The 18842-nt window shown below is 43.7% G+C and overlaps 1 protein-coding gene across 1 annotated transcript in view; it reads right to left on the reverse strand.

Annotated features, from left to right (window-relative positions):
* The window catches only part of COPB2 (COPI coat complex subunit beta 2), a 121113-nt gene that overhangs the window by 89314 nt on the left and 12957 nt on the right, over nt 1–18842 (reverse strand). Inside the window, exon 4 of the mRNA XM_033959260.1 lies at nt 11140–11266. Within this exon, the coding sequence (XP_033815151.1) occupies nt 11140–11266 (127 nt within the window). The remainder of the gene's footprint in view (nt 1–11139; nt 11267–18842) is intronic.

Raw genomic sequence — 18842 nt, forward strand, 5'->3', positions numbered from 1 at the left:
CTACTAGGCCTTCCATTAGTTTGATATAAAGTGGGATTGAGGCTATAGGTCTGTAGTTGGATGGTTGGCCCGTTGCTCCTTTGGGGTCTTTTAGGATTGGAGTTATGATGATTTCGCTGAGGTTTTGTGGAACTGGCCATCTGTGAGTATGGTTTGTATCCATTGTAGGAGCAGAGTGCGGTATAGCGTACTGGAGGTTTTCAATAGGTATGGTGGACAGTGGTTATGTTCACAGGCTGCGTGACTGTATTTGTTATATAGTTTGTTGAAGTCTGACCATTGTATAGGTGAGAAGTGGTGCCAGATTCTGTCTGCTGCTATCGATTCTTTTTCTGTGGGGGAAGTTGAGGTTTCTTCTAGGTGAGTAGGTGTTCCATTAAATGTGGCTCTGATATTTTCAATCTTATTTTTGAAGAATTTGGCTAATACGGTGGCTGGGGGAGGGGGGGAGTTGTTATTGGTCAAATATGGTGTGGTGTCTGAATTCTTTTAGTAACTGGAATAGCTTTTTTGTGTCTGGGAATCCTTCTCCTACTTGCTTTGTGTAGTATGTCTTTCTTTTTTCTTTCAGCTTTTGTTTGTATTTTTGATGTAGTGTTCTCCCTGCTGTTCTTGTGGAGTCTTGGCTACTTTTTCTCCATTTTCTTTCTAGTTGTCTGCATTGTCTTTTGAGTTGGAGTAGTTCATTGTCGAACCATTTGTCTGATTTTCTATGGATTCTGGTTTTGGATTGTTCTGGGGGCTAGCTCATCTAGGGTTGCTGTACTTGGAAGGTTCCATTGCGAGATGAAGTCTTTTGGGTTATAGTCTTTGATTATGGTGTCTGTTTTTGTCCAGAATTTGGTGGGGTCAATGTGTGGACATGTGTTGTAAGTTATTTTTTGTGTAATTGGTTTGCTTTTGTTATGGTCCAGTTGATTTTGAAGGAGTACGAATAATGGTCAGACCATAGGGATCGGTGCCAGTGTCCATTTGATATGCGGATTTCTGATTGATTGGGCTGTTGTGACATGTAGGCTACAATGTCAAGTTGGTGTCCTTTTTCGTGTGTGGTTTGAGGGTCTAGTATCTTGTATGTTAGGGCCTCGAGGTATGCTAGAAAGTTTTCAACTTGTTTGTGGGATTGGTTTTCGAGGTGGAGGTTGAGGTCTCCTAGAATTAAGTTGTAGGTTGTCGTTAGTGAGTTTCGGTAAATGAAATCTTCGAATTTTGGTTTTTTCTGTGTTCCAGTTTCCTGGAGTTATGCAGCAGAGCATGCATGTTAGTGTTCCTTTGAGAGATGTGCTTAAGAGCTGACAGGCTAGTAGATCCATATATGGGGTGGTAGTTTTGTCTTGTGTTTTTAGGTTTAAGGTGGTTTTGGCTATGATAGCGATTCCTCCTCCTCTTTTCTTTTCTATGCAGACCACTATTATTTTGTATCCCTTTGGGCAAACTTCCGTTATTCTGGGGTCTGAATCTGAAGTAAGCCAAGTTTCTGTGAGGAAAAGGCAATCTATGTTTTCTTCTTCTATCCAGTTCTTTATGTGTTCTGTCTTGGGGCCTATGGCTCCGATGTTCACGTATGCACATGTGAGAGTGGTGTAGTCTATTTGTGCGATTTGAGTTATTTTCGAGTAGATGAGTGATCTTTGGTGTGGTTGCGTTTTGGTCTTGTACGGGTTAGGCGGTCTTCTTCCTGTAGTTTGTGTGGTGGATTGGTAGGTCTGATAGTTTGAGATTTTATCTATTGATAGCCGTCTGGTATGTTGGGTGATTCCCCTGGAGTTAGATATAGTTGGTATTGGGGAGATGTTGTTTGCGGTTACCTTCCAGTTGGTTAGGAATAGTATAATCAGTAGGATAGCTTGATATTTTTGTGGTGTAGTTTTCATTGTGGTGCAGAAAGTGGTGGGTATTGTAGTTGAGGGAAGTGGTTGGGAAGTTCTTTTCCTTTCTTGGCTTGTTGAGAGTTGTTTCTGGTGATGAAGCGGTTGTTTTGTGGTGTTGTTGGTGGCTAGTGTTGGAGTGTTTTTGTGAACGCTGTTTAGGTGGACTAGAGATAGTCGAGTTTTGGTCGCTTCTTGGTCGCTTCTTAAAGGCGCTTGCTAAGGCGCCTTTGATATGCGCTTTCGACGGTGCGCCAAATGGCTGCACACTGTTGGGCACTGAGCCTTTTCAACTGGCTTCGCGGGGGGGAAAGGGGCGGAGTGCACTCCCACGCTTCTTCCCTCTCTAAAGTTGAAAGGGGATAGAGTCCGTATAAACGTAAGGAAGTTCTTCTTCACCCAGAGAGTGGTAGAAAACTGGAATGCCCTTCCGGGGTCTGTTATAGGGGAAAACACCCTCCAGGGATTCAAGACAAAGTTGGACAAGTTCCTGCTAAACTGGAACGTACACAGGTGAGGCTGGACTCATATAGAGCACTGGTCTTTGACTGGGGGCCACCGCGTGAGCGGACTACTGGCACGATGGACCACTGGTCTGACCCAGCAGCGGCAATTCTTATGTTCTTAAGGGTACAACGTCATTTCTCAACTAGTAATGTGATTGGACCTATTTAAATGTGCCAAGTTATCAATGCCTGATGCCCACCTCCAGATCAGCACAGGGTATGAACAAGGTACCAGCAAGATGCCCTTTCTAAGAGCATGTGTTGTTACACATGCCTCTTTTTCCTAACTATACCAAGAGCCCTATAATGCGGGAGTGAGTGAGTAGCATGCAAGCCATGGACAGTCGGACCCAACTTTGTACAAACACATAATGCATACTACACTTAGCACAGCCTGTATGATACATACTGGCTGTCAAGAGAAGTTGCAGTACAGGAGTTCTCATAGTCACGAGTGACAGACAGAGTAAATAATCAACTAGCTGTCTACACCAGTGTTTCTCAACCTGCGGTATGCATACCCCAGGGGGTACGCGGCCTGGCCACCACCAGGAATCCCTGCCCGCCCCCCCCACCGTCAGGATGCCTCCCTGCCTCCGTCTGCATGCCCGCCCACTCCCGAAGCCAACATGCTCCATCCCTCCACCCAGCATAAACTCCGTAGCAGGGACTGGCCATGGCCGCGTGCAGTGGCCAGCCCATGAGACTTCCCCCTGATGTCAAGTTTCGTGTGCTGCGGGCGTGCCGTCAACGGCGGCTTCAGCAGAGATGGGGCAGGCAGGGATTCCCGGTGAGAGGGTTCTGTGTACGAGAGACAGAGAGAGACAGACAGAGAGAGAGACAGACAGAGACAGAGAAAGAGAGAGACAGAGAAAGAGAGAGACAGAGAGAGAGAGACAGAGAAAGAGAGAGACAGAGAAAGAGAGAGACAGAGAGAGAGAGACAGAGAAAGAGAGAGACAGAGAAAGAGAGAGACAGAGACAGAGAGAGAGAGACAGAGAAAGAGAGAGAGAGACAGAGAAAGAGAGAGACAGAGACAGAGAGAGAGAGACAGAGAAAGAGAGAGACAGAGAAAGAGAGAGAGACAGAGAAAGAGAGAGACAGACAGAGAGAGAGACAGAGAAAGAGAGAGACAGAGAGTGAGAGACAGAGTAAGAGAGACAGAAACACAAGAGACAGAGAGAGAACAGGAGGCAGAAAGAAATATTGGAAATGCAACCAGAGACTCATGAAATCACCAGACAACAAAGGTAGGAAAAATAATTTTATTTCCAATTTAGTGATCTAAATGTGTCACTTTGTGAATTTATATCTGCTATCTATATTTTGCTCTATATTTGTCTATTCTTCTATAGTTGTTAATGATTGCATAATTTAAAGTCATCTGCCTTGATCTCTTTGAAGAAAACCCCCAGAATATAAATAATTAACATTTTATGTGCATATAGTGTGCTTTGTTTTTTTTTTAATTTTGTGGTTAACATAATGTATGAATAAGATTATACTGTATGTATATGAAAAATGGATGAAGAAATTGCATTACAATTAGTACTATTATTATGGGGGTGGAGTCAGGGGCAGACTTTGGGCGGGTGCACATGGCTGGTATTTGTTAGGCTTAGGGGGTACTTGGCTTGAAAAGGTTGAGAAATACTGGTCTACACTATACTAATTTTTCCCTTTTCCTAAACACTTGTATAGAAAGGATAAAAAGTTGTGAGTCTATCCCTTCTTTGTTTAAAAAAAATTGAGACACACACTTTCAGGGCTTTCAGTGCTTCCCTAGTTCCCCTTTTGGCCATACAAGTCCTATCCCTGTTTCATGGAGGTTCGTGTGCCACAGAAAGTTTTGTTAATGAACGTTTGAGAACGACAGAAAAATAAACCCCCACCAGTGGATATGGAAATTGGAATGACGAGTGAGGTGTTTAAACTGTTCAAAGTTGTTGAAACACATGCGGATTGAGAAAAATTGCAGGCGGACTTTAGGAAATTGGAAGACTGGGTGTCCAAATAGCAGATGAAATTTAATGTGGATAAATACAAAGTGATGCACATTGGGAAGAATAACTTGAATCACTGTTACCGGATGTTAGGGTCCACCTTGTGGATTAACGCCCAAGAAAATACAATGAAACCTTCCGCCCAATGTGTGGTGACAGCTAAAAAAGCAAACAGGATGCTAGAAATTATTTAAAAAGGGATGGTTAACAAGATTAAGAATGTCATAATGCCCCTATATTGCTCCATGGCGCGACCTCATCTGGAGTATTGGTCTCCTTATCTCAAGAAAGATATAGTGGCACTAGAAAAGGTTTAAAGAAGAGTGGCCAAGATTGTAAGAACTCCTTTTGTATGAGGAAAGACTAAAACAGTTAGGGCTCTTCAGCTTGGAAAAGAGATGGCTGAGGGGAGATATGATTGAAGTCTACAAAATCCTGAGTGGAATAGAACGGGTACAAGTGGATCGATTTTTCACTCTGTCAAAAATTACAAAGACTAGGGGACACTCAGTCAAGTTTCAGGGAAATACTTTTTTAAACCAATAGGAGGAATTTTTTTTTCACTCAGAGAATAGTTAGGCTCTGGAACGTGTTGCCAGAGGATGTGGTAAGAGCGGATAGTGTAGCTGGTTTTAAGAAAGGTTTGGACAAGTTCCTGGAGGAAAAGTCCCCTATATTGGTAGCATGGAATATTGCTACACCTTGGGTTTTGGACAGGTATTAGCCACCATGAGAATGGGCTACTGGGATTGATAGACCATTAGTCTGACCTAGTAAAGCTATTCTTATGATTGTTGGTTTGATTTAGTTATTATGGTTTTTATTTAAAGTTTGCCTCTGACACAGTCTTCGGGCGAAATGTGGCCTTGTCAGACATGTTGCATTAAAACTTTTTTGCTCCACACACTTATCAGATAATTTGAAGGGTAATTTTGAACAGACTTCAAATTTTTGATAACAATACTATTCTATATTCAACCTCAGGATTTGTGGCCAACATGATAAAAAGTCATCAGGTCTCCCTCCCTAATATCTAAACTCCCATTCTGCCTGTCTGAAGAAAGTACTTGTAAACTGCTGTAATTCAGAAATTACAGTTCAAATGACTCTTTGACTGGGTAACAAAAAAGCTGGACGGGGTGGGGGGGGAGTCCTTTGACATCGTCTACTTGGACTTTAGTAAAGCTTTTGATAGTGTTCCACACCGCAGGTTATTGAACAAGATGAACGCGATGGGACTAGGAGGAACGTTGACTGCATGGGTAGAAGACTGGCTTAGCGACAGACTTCAAAGGGTGATGGTAAATGGTACTCTCTCAAAATCATCAAAAGTGACTAGTGGAGTGCCGTAGGGCTCGGTCTTGGGCCCAATGCTATTTAATATCTTTGTAAGGGATTTGACTCAAGGACTTCAAGGCAAAATTACGTTATTTGCCGACGATGCTAAACTATGCAATGTTGTGGGCAGGGCAACTGAACCTAACAGCGCAACCGTGCAAAACACTATGGAACAAGACCTACTTTTGCTAGAACAATGGTCCAGTACTTGGCAACTAAATTTTAATGCCAAAAAATGTAAGGTGATGCATCTTGGCAGCGGGAATCCTTGCACTACATACACCCTAAATGGAGAAAACTTAATAAAAACTGAAGTAGAAAGGGACTTGGGAGTAATCATCCGTGAAGACATGAAGGCTGCAAATCAGGTGGAGAAAGCCTCAACAAAGGCAAGACAAATGCTTGGCTGCATCAGAAGCTTTATCAGCCAAAAACCCGAAGTTATATTGCCATTATACAGATCCATGGTGAGACCGCAGCTGGAGTACTGTGTCCAGTTTTGGAGGCCACATTACCAAAAGGATGTGAAGAGAATTGAGTCAGTTCAGAGAATGGCCACAAGGATGGTATCAGGACTTAAAGATCTTTCATATGAAGATCGTCTGAGCAGTCTGCATTTATACTCGCTCGAGGAGCGCAGAGAAAGGGGGGACATGATAGAAACTTTCAAGTACATAACGGGCCGCATCGAGGAGGAGGAGGAAATCTTCACTCTTATGGGTCCCACGGTGACAAGAGGACATCCGCTAAAACTTAGGGGAGGAAGATTTCATGGGGACAAATTGGCTAGTCGATGCCCAGAAGAAGAGAGAGCTAAGCACACCGAGGACATTGACCTGAGACCGATAAGAAAATTGAAGAAGGGAAAGTCAGCGATCCTGGTGGGAGACTCGATATTGAGGCATGTGGACAGCCACATAGCAGGAGGAAGAGAGGATCGACTGGTGACCTGCCTCCCAGGAGCGAGAACCAAGGACATCGTGGACAAAATTGGGAAGGTCCTGGAAGGAGCGGAGACGGAAGAGACCGCAGTAATGATCCACATCGGGACGAATGATGTCAGCAGGAGAGACTACAGAAGAGGCACGCTGATAGAACAGTTCAAGATTCTAGGAAGGAAACTGAAGATGAGGACCCAGAAGATAGCATTCTCAGAGATCCTACCGGTACCAAGGGATATGATGGGGGGGGAAATAGTGAAGAATGGCTCAATTATAAAGAACAGAGATGGATTTATGTACTAAATACAGTATCGCCCAATGGGTTGAATGAAGAACTAGAATGGGCCACGCTAATCTAGTCGTAACCCTGGGTGGTTGTCAGTCTCTTTAAAGGAGTATACTATAGCTTTAAAACCGGCAAGTAGTCCCGTGACGCTGTTGGCCACGTCACTACGTAGTTACAGTGATCTTGGGTTCTACTATATAAGTATCCTGTAAAAACGCCGCCGCCATTGCTCTTGATACAGTGGTCAGAGTTTGGCGGTATATATATGGAGGTAAGACATGTCTAGTAGGTTTAGGTCTTATGAAGATGAATGGCCTTTACTGCTATCTTTAGAATGTGAAATATTCTTGTTACTGTTCTGATAGACATAATTTATTGTCAATTTTATGTCCGATAGGGGTTCCTTGATAAAGCTTGAATGCGAGCGAAACATGTCGGTGTTAACCCCCTGCCAGAGACCACAGAATTAAGCTAAGTAATATGCTTAAAAATTAGCTTCATAAAAATTACTTTGAAATAATGTGAATAGTTTCAAAAAAAAGGAAAAAAGATAAAAAGAATAAGGTTATAACGTAAAACGATCCAGTGACGATTTGACACATAAAGCTTGGAACAATGAGAGTGGTTTGAGTTCCAAGTGGTGCCGCTGAGGATCGGGGTAACAGCTTACCAATATTCCAGGAAACAAAAGGTTGACTAAGGTGTATGTCTTCCTTTAGCTTGATATATAGATTAGTTTAACTTGGGATAAAGTAAAATAGTGCTATTGCATAATTGGTCTTTTTTCAAAGACACAGTGAGCGAGGCACAAAATCTGCACATCCCCAGATTCAGAAAGGGGTGCAAAAAGGGTCGAACAAAAGACCCAGTATGGATGACTAAAATAGTGAAGGAAGCGATAGGCAATAAGAAAAATTCATTCAGGGAATGGAAAAAGGACAAAACTGAAGGGAACCAGAAGGAGCACAGGAAGTATCAAAAAGAATGTCACCGTGTGGTTCGAAAAGCCAAAAGAGAGTATGAAGAGAGGCTAGCCAGGGAGGCACGAAATTTCAAACCGTTCTTCAGATATGTTAAAGGGAAACAGCCAGCTAGGGAGGAGGTAGGACCGCTGGACGAAGGAGACAGGAAGGGAGCGGTGAAGGAGGAGAAAGAAGTCGCAGAAAGACTCAACATGTTCTTCTTGTCTGTATTTACAAACGAAGACACAACCAACATACCGGAACCTGAACAAATCTTCAATGGAAATCAAGCAGAAAAATTAACATCCATGGAAGTGAGCCTTGATGATGTACACAGGCAGATAGAAAAACTTAAAACTGACAAATCCCCGGGTCCGGACGGAATCCATCCCAGGGTTCTGAAGGAATTAAAGGAGGAGATAGCGGAAGTACTGCAGCAAATTTGCAACCTATCCTTGAAAACGGGCATGATCCCGGAGGATTGGAAGATAGCCAATGTCACGCCCATCTTTAAAAAGGGATCAAGAGGTGACCCGGGAAACTACAGACCAGTGAGTTTGACCTCGGTTCCGGGGAAACTGATGAAAGCACTGATTAAAGAACACATCGATGAACATCTGGAAAGAAACGAACTTTTGAAAACAACCCAACATGGTTTCTGCAGGGGGAGATCGTGCCTAACGAACTTATTGCACTTCTTCGAAGGAATTAACAAACGGATGGACAGAGGAGACCCCATAGACATCATATACCTTGATTTCCAAAAAGCCTTTGACAAGGTGCCTCACGAACGTCTACTCCGGAAACTAAAGAACCATGGAGTGGACGGAGACGTACATAGATGGATCAGAAACTGGTTGGCGGGTAGGAAACAGAGGGTAGGGGTGAAGGGCCACTACTCGGACTGGATGGGGGTCACGAGTGGTGTTCCGCAGGGCTCAGTGCTCGGGCCGCTGCTATTTAATATATTCATAAATGATCTAGAAACAGGCACGAAGTGTGAGATAATAAAATTTGCGGACGATACAAAACTATTTAGTGGAGCTGGGACTAAAGAGGAATGCGAAGAATTGCAAAGGGACTTGAACAAATTGGGGGAATGGGCGGCGAGATGGCAGATGAAGTTCAACGTTGAGAAATGAAAAGTATTGCATGTTGGAAACAGAAACCCGAGGTACAACTATACGATGGGAGGGATATTATTGAATGAGAGCAACCAAGAAAGGGACTTGGGGGTAATGGTGGACATGACAATGAAGCCGACGGCACAGTGCGCAACAGCCGCTAAGAAAGCAAATAGAATGCTAGGCATAATCAAGAAGGGTATTACAACAAGGACAAAAGAAGTTATCCTGCCATTGTATCAGGCGATGGTGCGCCCGCATCTGGAATACTGCGTCCAATATTGGTCTCCGTACCTTAGGAAGGATATGGCGTTACTCGAGAGGGTTCAGAGGAGAGCGACACGCTTGATAAAAGGGATGGAAAACCTCTCATACGCTGAGAGATTGGAGAAACTGGGTCTCTTTTCCCTGGAGAAGAGGAGACTTAGAGGGGATATGATAGAGACTTATAAGATCATGAAGGGCATAGAGAGAGTAGAGAAGGACAGATTCTTCAAACTTTCGAAAAATAAAAGAACAAGAGGACACTTGGAAAAGTTGAAAGGGGACAGATTTAAAACGAATGCTAGGATGTTCTTCTTTACCCAACGAGTGGTGGACACCTGGAATGCGCTTCCAGAGGGAGTAATAGGGCAGAGTACAGTACAGGGGTTTAAGAAAGGATTGGACAATTTCCTGCTGGAAAAGGGGATAGAGGGGTATAAATAGAGGATTACTGCACAGGTCCTGGACCTGTTGGGCCGCCGCGTGAGCGGACTGCTGGGCATGATGGACCTCAGGTCTGACCCAGCAGAGGCATTGCTTATGTTCTTATGACACCAGGAAATACTTCTTTACCGAGAGGGTGACTGATAGATGGAATGGTCTTCCACGTCTTGTAGTTGAGGCTAGTAGCACGCTCGACTTCAAGAGACGATGGCACAAACATGTGGGGTCGCTACAGAGGTATGATAAGAGGATAGTTTCTCGAGGGTGGAAGGGATCATGATTGGGCTGACTTGTTGGGCCATCAGCCCTTTTCTGCCGTCGTATTCTATGTTTCTAAGGTAGCTGCACACAGACTCTTTCTGAACCCCTCAGCTCAGGGTCCTGCCTTTGGGTCATAGGCATTCCCAAACATGCTGCTCAAGATTTCAAATTTCAGCCTCCTTGTTTGCAAGATGCACCAACATTAAACAAGTGGACTAATTTAGAATGCACTTTTAGGAAGGAATTAAAAACAATGATCAAATATAGGAAAGATGTATGCCAAGCTCCTTCTATATTTACATCTCTTACATTGGCACACAAGCCATTTCCAGATTTAAAATAATGGAACAGTTAACAGGAGTACAGAATACAAGTGCTACTAGTTACTGAAGCTGCAGTAGATCAAGAGATGCAGCTGTTCCACATATCTGTATCCCCACCCTCACTCTTCTATCACCTCATGCCTAAGAGACCACAGATGTTTCCCTTCTCCCAGAAGCCTCCACAACAGCATTAACAGATGGAAGAACTGGAAAGAGATTCAAAGCATATGCAGTGCTACCAGTCACCCTGGCTACTTCTTCCCTCTACTGTTACACGTCATGTTTTAAAGAGGAATGTCAGGAGGATGTTTGGTACTATGAATGCTCAGAATCCCCATGACCTGAAAAGATGTATAACAGCAATCAGAAAAAGGAAATGTGGATAAGAGGGTTGAGGAGAAATGATGGAAGAGATTGAAAGAAGAGGGAAGAAAGAAACAAGAAAAGAGGAGACAAAAAGAAAGAGTATAAAAAGGGGAAAAGAGACATAAGGAAGGGATGTAAAGGGGAAGAAAGAAAGATGAAGGGTAGAAAAAAAAAAGTACTGGTGAAGGAAGGGCAGCTGAGCAAGCAAGGAGAACAAAAGATTTAAGGCGATTAAAACGTAGAAGGGTTAAGCCTATTGGTAGAGAGGAGACAGACAGTAGGGAATAGTGTGGGCAGGAACTAAAAAACAAAACATTGTACTGCCATCACCCTTACATTGGGGATACTTCTGCAAATTATCAGGAATTTGGGGGTTCTTCCTACTTAAAGAAACAATGCAATTCATCTCTGATCCAATGAATGCTGTACTTGAGGTTTAGAAAAGTTTCTTACCACTGCTAGTGAGAATGAAAGGCTGTGTTGGATGTACAGCAATACAGCGAATATAATCTGAGTGTGCTTCAAACATGTTGACTCTCTCCAAAGTGTTGTAATTGAAAACTCTAATTTGCATATCATCCTAAAAAGACAAATGAACATCATAATGATCAAAATTTTAGTATGATGCAAGATTTTGTAATATCAAATCATATTTTAAAAAATCATGAAAGCTTGGCACCCCACCCTACACACACACACAAAGAGCCATACTAGATGTGTGCAGTGCTTTGTAAAGACACATTATGGACAGCCCCTGCTTCTTGGAGTTTACAATTCAGTCAACAAAGACAACAGTAAATACAAGTAAGACACTAACTTAAAGCAGCAAGGCCATGAACATCTCTCCTGCCGCAGGTTCGTATCCTTCGTTCTTGCTACTGTATCACCCATTTCTTCCTGGTGGTTGTCTGTCGGATGGTCCACACTCTCTGTAGGTGTCTTTTGGCAGTTCCACTGTTGCTGGTGATTTTCCACGGCCTCCCTGTATGCCTCCTTTATGAACTTCTCCAGCTCTCGGACTTCTTCCTCGATGGTGTCTTCTGTCTTGTCTTGTTCTCTGCTTCTTCTGTCTGGACATTCTCTGCATCTCTGTCTCCCTCCTCCCCTGCTTGAAGTGCCTCCAGTTCCAATATTCTGCCCTTCAGGAGTCTGACTTGTCTCTTCAGGCTCTCCAGTTCTCCGCATCGGGCGCATACGTAAGACCGCCTCCCAGAGATGATAACATCCCAGTGAATTACACGATTATGAGTGTGCATAATTTTATACAAAATAAATTTCACACATAATTGAATACAATTGCATACATGTGATGGCAGGCAGCAGAGCCACCTGGAGGGCTAGCAAGCACTGGGAGCAGGCGGCTGTAAAATTTATTTTATTTATTTTTAAAATTTATATACCGTTTTATTCCCAAAGCGGTTTACAAATGGTTACATACATACAAAATGTTTATACCCCGCTTATACACAAAGCAGTGAACACTAAGGGCTCCTTTTATGAAGATGCGCTATGGGTTTTACCGCACGCACCGGATTAGTGTGTGCTAGCCAAAAATCTACCGCCTACTCAAAAGGAGGCGGTAGCGGCTAGCGCGTGCTATTCCGCGCGTTAAGGCCTTAGCGCACCTTTGTAAAAGGAGCCCTAAAACATACATTATTATCATGAATCCTTACAAAAGAATCCATCATTCTGCACCCCAAACCCCCCCCAACAAACCAGCATAATGCAGCAATAACAAAGACAGAAACTGTACAGCTGTGAAACACCACAGTTCTACTATTAATAAATATCATATTTCAAGCACAAAACAAAGTTTTCAATAATTTTTTTAATTGTTGCTAGGTTGAATTGCATCGTACACATCCTGGTGCCACTGCATATATTACTGGATTTGACACAGATCCGATACTACCACCTTTCTCTCTGCTTCAGATCATTAAGTACACACTGAATATATATACATATAAATATACACACACACCACACACCTTATACTAAATGCAAAAGTCTACTGGCAGCCAGTGTAACTGTTTTAATTTTGCTCAAATGTGATTACGGTAATTCTACTATCTAAATGTGATTAAATCTACTATCTAAGTTTCCAAGTTTGTTTAGGATTTAATATCCCACCTATCATAGGGTATGTCTAGGCAGCTTAAAGCTCAGAGAGGGAGGGGGGTACAGTAAACTATACTTTACTCTGAGGGAAAAAGGATAGAAACATGACCAATCCAGTCCACCCATCCACAGCATCCATTATCTCCTACTCTCCCTAAAAACTCTCATGTGCCTGTCACATGCTTTCTTGAATTCAGACACAGTCTGTCTCCACCACTCCACCGGGAGACTATTCTACACATCTACCACCATTTCTGTAAACAAGTATTTCCTTAGATTACTCCTGAGTAGAGAGTTGCATGGGACAGAAATCCTACCCGTCCCCGCCAAAATCCCACCCGTCCACGCGAGGAATCCCCTCCGTCCCCGCCTGTCCCTATAAACTTCAGAAATAGTTATTTTATTTAATTATGCTATTGAATTAAAGGCTCTGGTAGAGACCCATTTACAATTATGCAAAGACACTTTATTAATTTGGAAATTTTAATTGGGAAGAATACATACTTTGTAAACGGGTTTCTACCAGAGTCTCTAATGTAAATATAAAATATAAATACTCAGCTGATGAGAACCCCCCAAGCTGTCAGCTGAGGACTTCCTTTGCAGTTGGCCAGGAGTCCCTTTTGCCAAGTTTGGCAGGCAGCAGTAGCGTCCTTGAGTCACAGATGCTGGTACCTCAGTGGCTCATGGATGCTGCCAGGAACTGCTGTGCTTGGTGGAGGGGAGTTCTGGCCGTCTCTAGAGGAGGTCCTCTGCCGGCGGTGCTTGTGGATCCCCACCAGTCACAGTAAGGGTCAGCAAGTACTTTTGAACACAATACAAAGACCTATATACATTTCCCAAAGCTAACATATTTTAGTCAATAAATTCTGTTTTTTTACCTTTTTTGTCTGGAGACTTATTTTTCCATAAAGTTGGTCCCAGTTTCTTTTTTCCGCTTTCCCATCTTCTGTAAATTATTCTGTTGCTGTCCATTGGTTCCTCCTACCATGGTCCAGCATTTATCCCTTTCTCATATTTTGCCCCTGCTCACCAGCCCCATGCCCAACATTTCTCCTTCTATCACCTATCTCTAGCACCATGCCACATCTCTCCCTCCATTCCCTTCACCACTACTGTCCAACATTCCTGCCTCTTGCATCCATTTCAATCTGTCCCACTCACTGTTCCCTTTCCATCACAATATTTATCCCTCTCCACCACAATATTTATCCCTCTCATCTTTCTCTTCCCTCTCATCTGTACCTCACTCCCTCCCTATGACCAAAAATTCTCCTTTCTTCCATTCCCCGTGTACACAACCATCTCTTTCCCGCCCTTCCTCTCTCCCAAGTTCATGCCTTCTGTGTCCAAAAACGCATTCCCTCCCCCACCTCAGCATCTCTTTCCTTCCCTTCCTCCATCCTCTCTCCCAAGTTCATGCCTTGTGTCCAAAAACACACTCCCTCCCCCCTTTTGTGTCCCACGTTTGCCTCCCATGTTGATGTCCAGCCCTCATCTTCCAGCAAATTTCCTTTCAGCAACTTTCTCCGAGAGGTAGCTTGAGCCGCGAGGCTCGTTTTCTATTTCCTGCCTGCCCTATGTCTTCTATTTCCTGCTCGTTGCCCACATGCTGGCACGTAACTGACGCAAAGCCCTCCCTCCGACGTCAGTGCTGACATCGGGGAAGACTTCCAGTCGGCTACATGTTGCAGGGCAGGTAGGAAAAGAAGACAAGCCTCGTGGCTCGAGTTGCATCGAATCCCGCGGGATCCCCAAGACCACGAGGGGGGTCCCCACGGGATCCCCATGACCCAAGGGGGCGTCCCCATGGGATCTCCGCAGGTCCCGCGGGATTCCCGTCGTCCCCATTCCCATGCAGCTCTCTACTCCTGAGCCTATCACCTCTTAACTTCATTCCGGAGTTTCCTTTCAATTGAAAGACTCACCTCATGCCTATTTATGCCACATAGGTACTTAAACATCTATCATATCTCCCCTCTTCCACATTTCCTCCAAAGTACATTAAGATCTTTAAATCTGTCTCCATATGCCTTATAAAAAAGGCCACTGACCAATTTATTAGCCTTCCACTGAACCAACTCAAATCTGTTTATATCTTTTTGAAGGTGCAATCTCCAGAATTGCTCACAATATTCTAAATGAGGTCTAATCAGTTATCTACAGTGGCATCAATACCTCCTTTTTCCTACTGGCCATACCTCTCCCTATGCATCCTAGCATCTTTATAGCTTTCGCCATCACCTTTTCAATCTGTCTGGCCACCTTAAGATCACCACATACTATCACACCCAAGTCCTGCTACTCTTTTGTGCACAAATGTTCTTCACCCTTTAAACTGTACTGCTCCCTCAGAATTTGCAGCCTAAATGAATGACCTTGAATTTCTTAGCATTAAATCTTAGCTGCCAGATTTCAGACCATTCTTCAAACTTTGCTACGTCCTTCCATTTGGTCATTTCACACCATCAGGAGTGTTTACTCTATTGCAGATTTTGGTATCATCCGAAAGGAGCAAATCTTACCCAACAGACTTCAGCAATATTGCTTACAAAAAAGAACATGCCCAAGAACAGAACCTTGAGGCACATCACTGGTAACATCCCTTTCCTCCAAATTATCTCCATTAACCTGTCATTTTCCACTCAACCAATTCTTGACCCATTCTGTCACTTTGAGAATCATACCAAAGGCACTCAGCTTATTTATTAGAAGCTTGTGTGGAACCCTGTCAAAGGCTTTGCTAAAATCTAAATACGAGGTATACCACATCTAGCATATTCCCTCTATCCAATTCTCTTGTCACCCAGTCAAAGAAATTGATCAGATTTGTCTGACAAGACCTGCTTCTAGTGAATTCATATTGCCTCAGGATGGATGGGATAGTATAAGAGGGACGGCTCTGTATTCAGTTGATCCATTCTGCTACTGTCTTAAACTAAAAAGACATTAATGGAAGGATCAGTTATAAGCATTGGTGAATAGGAAATTTTTAAGTTCATTTTTGAATTTGTCTAGTGATGTTTGTAGTTTCGTTTGGGCTGGTAGAAGGTTTCAGAGCTCAGGTTCTTGGACAGAAAATATGGCGTTGCGGATAGTGTCTGACATTATTTCAGAAAAAAAGGGGACAAGATAATTTGGTCTGAAGATCAGGAATGGCAGTAAAAGATTAGGGGGAAAATTCTAAAACTGGCACCTTAAACATAGGCACTAGTAGGCGCCCTACAGACGTCTAAATTAATTGAAAAACCATTAAAAACAAAGAAAAAAAGGCAAGACTGAGGAGCTTACTGGCACCTAAATAAAAGACGCTAGAATTGCGCCTACATAGGCACTTTAGGCACCGAATGCCATGGCCAACTCCAGAAGTGGTGTTAGACAGCCTAAAGCACCTATGTAGGCAACAGATAGGTGCCAGAAATCTCTGGCCTAAATTTCTGGTGCCCATCTTGCTGGGGGATCCAGACAATTGTCTGCAGTCTCCCATCAGCTAATCATGGCAGAGGAATCCCCGATCAGCTCAGCTGCCAGGACTCTCTGAAACTGCAGCTTCAGGAAGTCCCGCTGGCTCAGCTGATTGGGGATTCCCCTGCTGTGATCAGCTCAGCCATGTGGGCAGCAGCAGTAGCGGGCAGAAACCCCTCCCCCATCCAATCGACAGGAGGGATGTCCACTCTCTCCTGCCTGAGAACACTAGTACTACTTAACATTTCTATAGCGCTGCAAAACATACGTAGCACTGTACATTAAGCATTAAACATGTAAGAGACGGTCCCTGACGGTCCCTGCTCGAAAGAGCTTACAATCTAAGTAGATCAGACAGACAATAAGGGTTAGGGAATGCTCTTGCAGAGAATGACGGCGTGAGTGAGCATTAGGTGTTTGCTACCTGAGAACACACAGAGTAACTCTGTAGTAACTAGAAAGCATCTACAGTTCAAATATAGTTTTATTTGATGTACTGTTACTTGTATAGACATCTAAGTGGTTTGATTTGATTTATTAACTTGATATACTACACTTAGCAGCCGTACACATCACTAGCACTTTTGCGTAAATATTTAGGCCAAAAAAAACAGGCCTAAATACCTATTGTTCGCAGATCGGGCATATTCTATAACAATGTGCTTAACTTTTAGAAACACCCACAACCTGCTCATGCTCCTCCCCTGGCCAAACCCCCTTTTGAGAATTCACGCATTAGAACAGAGGCATAACACTTTATAGATTGTGACTACAAAGTTGTGCATGTAACTTCTAATTATTGCCAATTAGCATCAATTGGATGTTAATTGCCAACCAGCACTAATTAGCTTGTTAAACAATTAAGTTGCGCATACAAATCGGCTCTGCGCACCAATTTTTGTGAGCAACGTAGGATGCCATATATAGAATTTGGGCCTGTGTGTGTCTAACGCAGCAAAAAAGGAGTACCACAGTACATGCTGAGGCACCCTACAGTAACTTGAAAATCTGTGCGTGCTATCTGCACGTTAAGAGAGGCGGACCTACCGGCAGGAGTATGAGTGTGTGTGTGTATGTGGAAAGGGGGTCTTTTGCCCGCCACTGCTGCTTTCCCTGCTGGCTGAGCTGATCACAGGGGAATCCCCGATCAGCTGAGCCAGAAGGACTGCCCGAAACTGCCAGCGCTGTTATTTGGGGTTTCCTTTGCTGGCTCAGCCCCAAACAGCTAACACAGAGGAAACCCCAAGGTTGGCATGGCTTAGTAAAAGAGGGCCTATGTTAAATATTCTTTGTTAGATATAATAAATAATTCAAAGTCAATTCTCTATCATTTTAAATTACAGATTTTTAATTTCTCCTCAAATGTCACCAAAATTTTCTATCCAATGGTAAGCTTAAAACACTTTTTCCATTTTCAAGCAATATCCCACAATACACATGCAGTTGACAAATTCTCAAGATCTATTACTGCAATTTTCTACTACAGGTAGTCCCCCTTGAGTTTGTATGTAACTTGGATCCTGTATAGTAGTCTATAAAACCATTAAAGAAACAGTCCTCAAAACAAACACTGTAGTTTAAAAAGAAAGGAGGTTTACACTTACTTTCATTCTTCATCCGTCCCACTGTTCCCTCTCTACCACCACATTCAATATTTCTCTCTTTTATCCGTCCCACTGTTCCCTCTCTACCACCACATTCAATATTTTTCTCTTTCATCTCTCTCTTCCCCATGCATCTGTACCTCATGCCACCTCCCATCATGTCCAATATTTCTTTTTCCCTCCCTATGCCCAACATTTCACCTTTTTCATTTCCCCATGTGCCCTGTCTCTCTCCCTCTCACTCAGGCGCCCATGCCCAACAATTCTCCCTTTCTATTACCTTAGCATCTCTTTCCCTCACTCTCTCCATTGCTCCATCCCCCACCTCAGCATCTCTTTTCCTCGCTCCCTCCATTGTTCCATCTATCTCCCAAGTTCATGCTCCCAATCTCCTTTCTTCAAAGTTTGTCATTCCTTCCTTCCTTCTGTGTTCCAACGCGACCCTACTTCTCCCTTCCTGTGTCAATGTGGCACTTCTTCCTCCTGTCCTATCCAAACGTGACCCTCCTCCTCCCTTCTGTGTCCTAACATGCCCCTCATCATCTTTCCCTCCATTCTGTATCCCAAATTCGTGTCTCCCACGGATGTTTACCTCCTCTGGCCAGTTACCTCCTCCCATCGCAGTTCTCTTTGCAAAGCCACAGATGCGGTTCCTGCACACAGCTGCTACAACAGATTGACCCTTCTGAACATGGTTCATGGCTGATCTAGAAGCCTTCTGAGGGAAGGCTTCCAGGTTAGCCATTAGCCTCGTGCAGGAACCAGCAGCCATGGCTTCGCGAACAGAAGTGCCACTGAAAGGAGAGGGCTGGCCAGAAGAGGAAAACACCCACAGGAGGCACGAAGGGTCAGGCTGTCATGTCAGCCGTGTGCAGGAACCGCGGCTGCGGCTTTCCAAAGAGAACTGCAATGGGAGGAGGGTACTGGCCAGAGGAAGTAAGCACTCGTGGGAGGCACAAAGGGTCAGCC

Source organism: Geotrypetes seraphini, chromosome 9, assembly GCF_902459505.1.
Source record: "Geotrypetes seraphini chromosome 9, aGeoSer1.1, whole genome shotgun sequence".
In the NCBI taxonomy this organism is placed as follows: domain Eukaryota; kingdom Metazoa; phylum Chordata; class Amphibia; order Gymnophiona; family Dermophiidae; genus Geotrypetes; species Geotrypetes seraphini.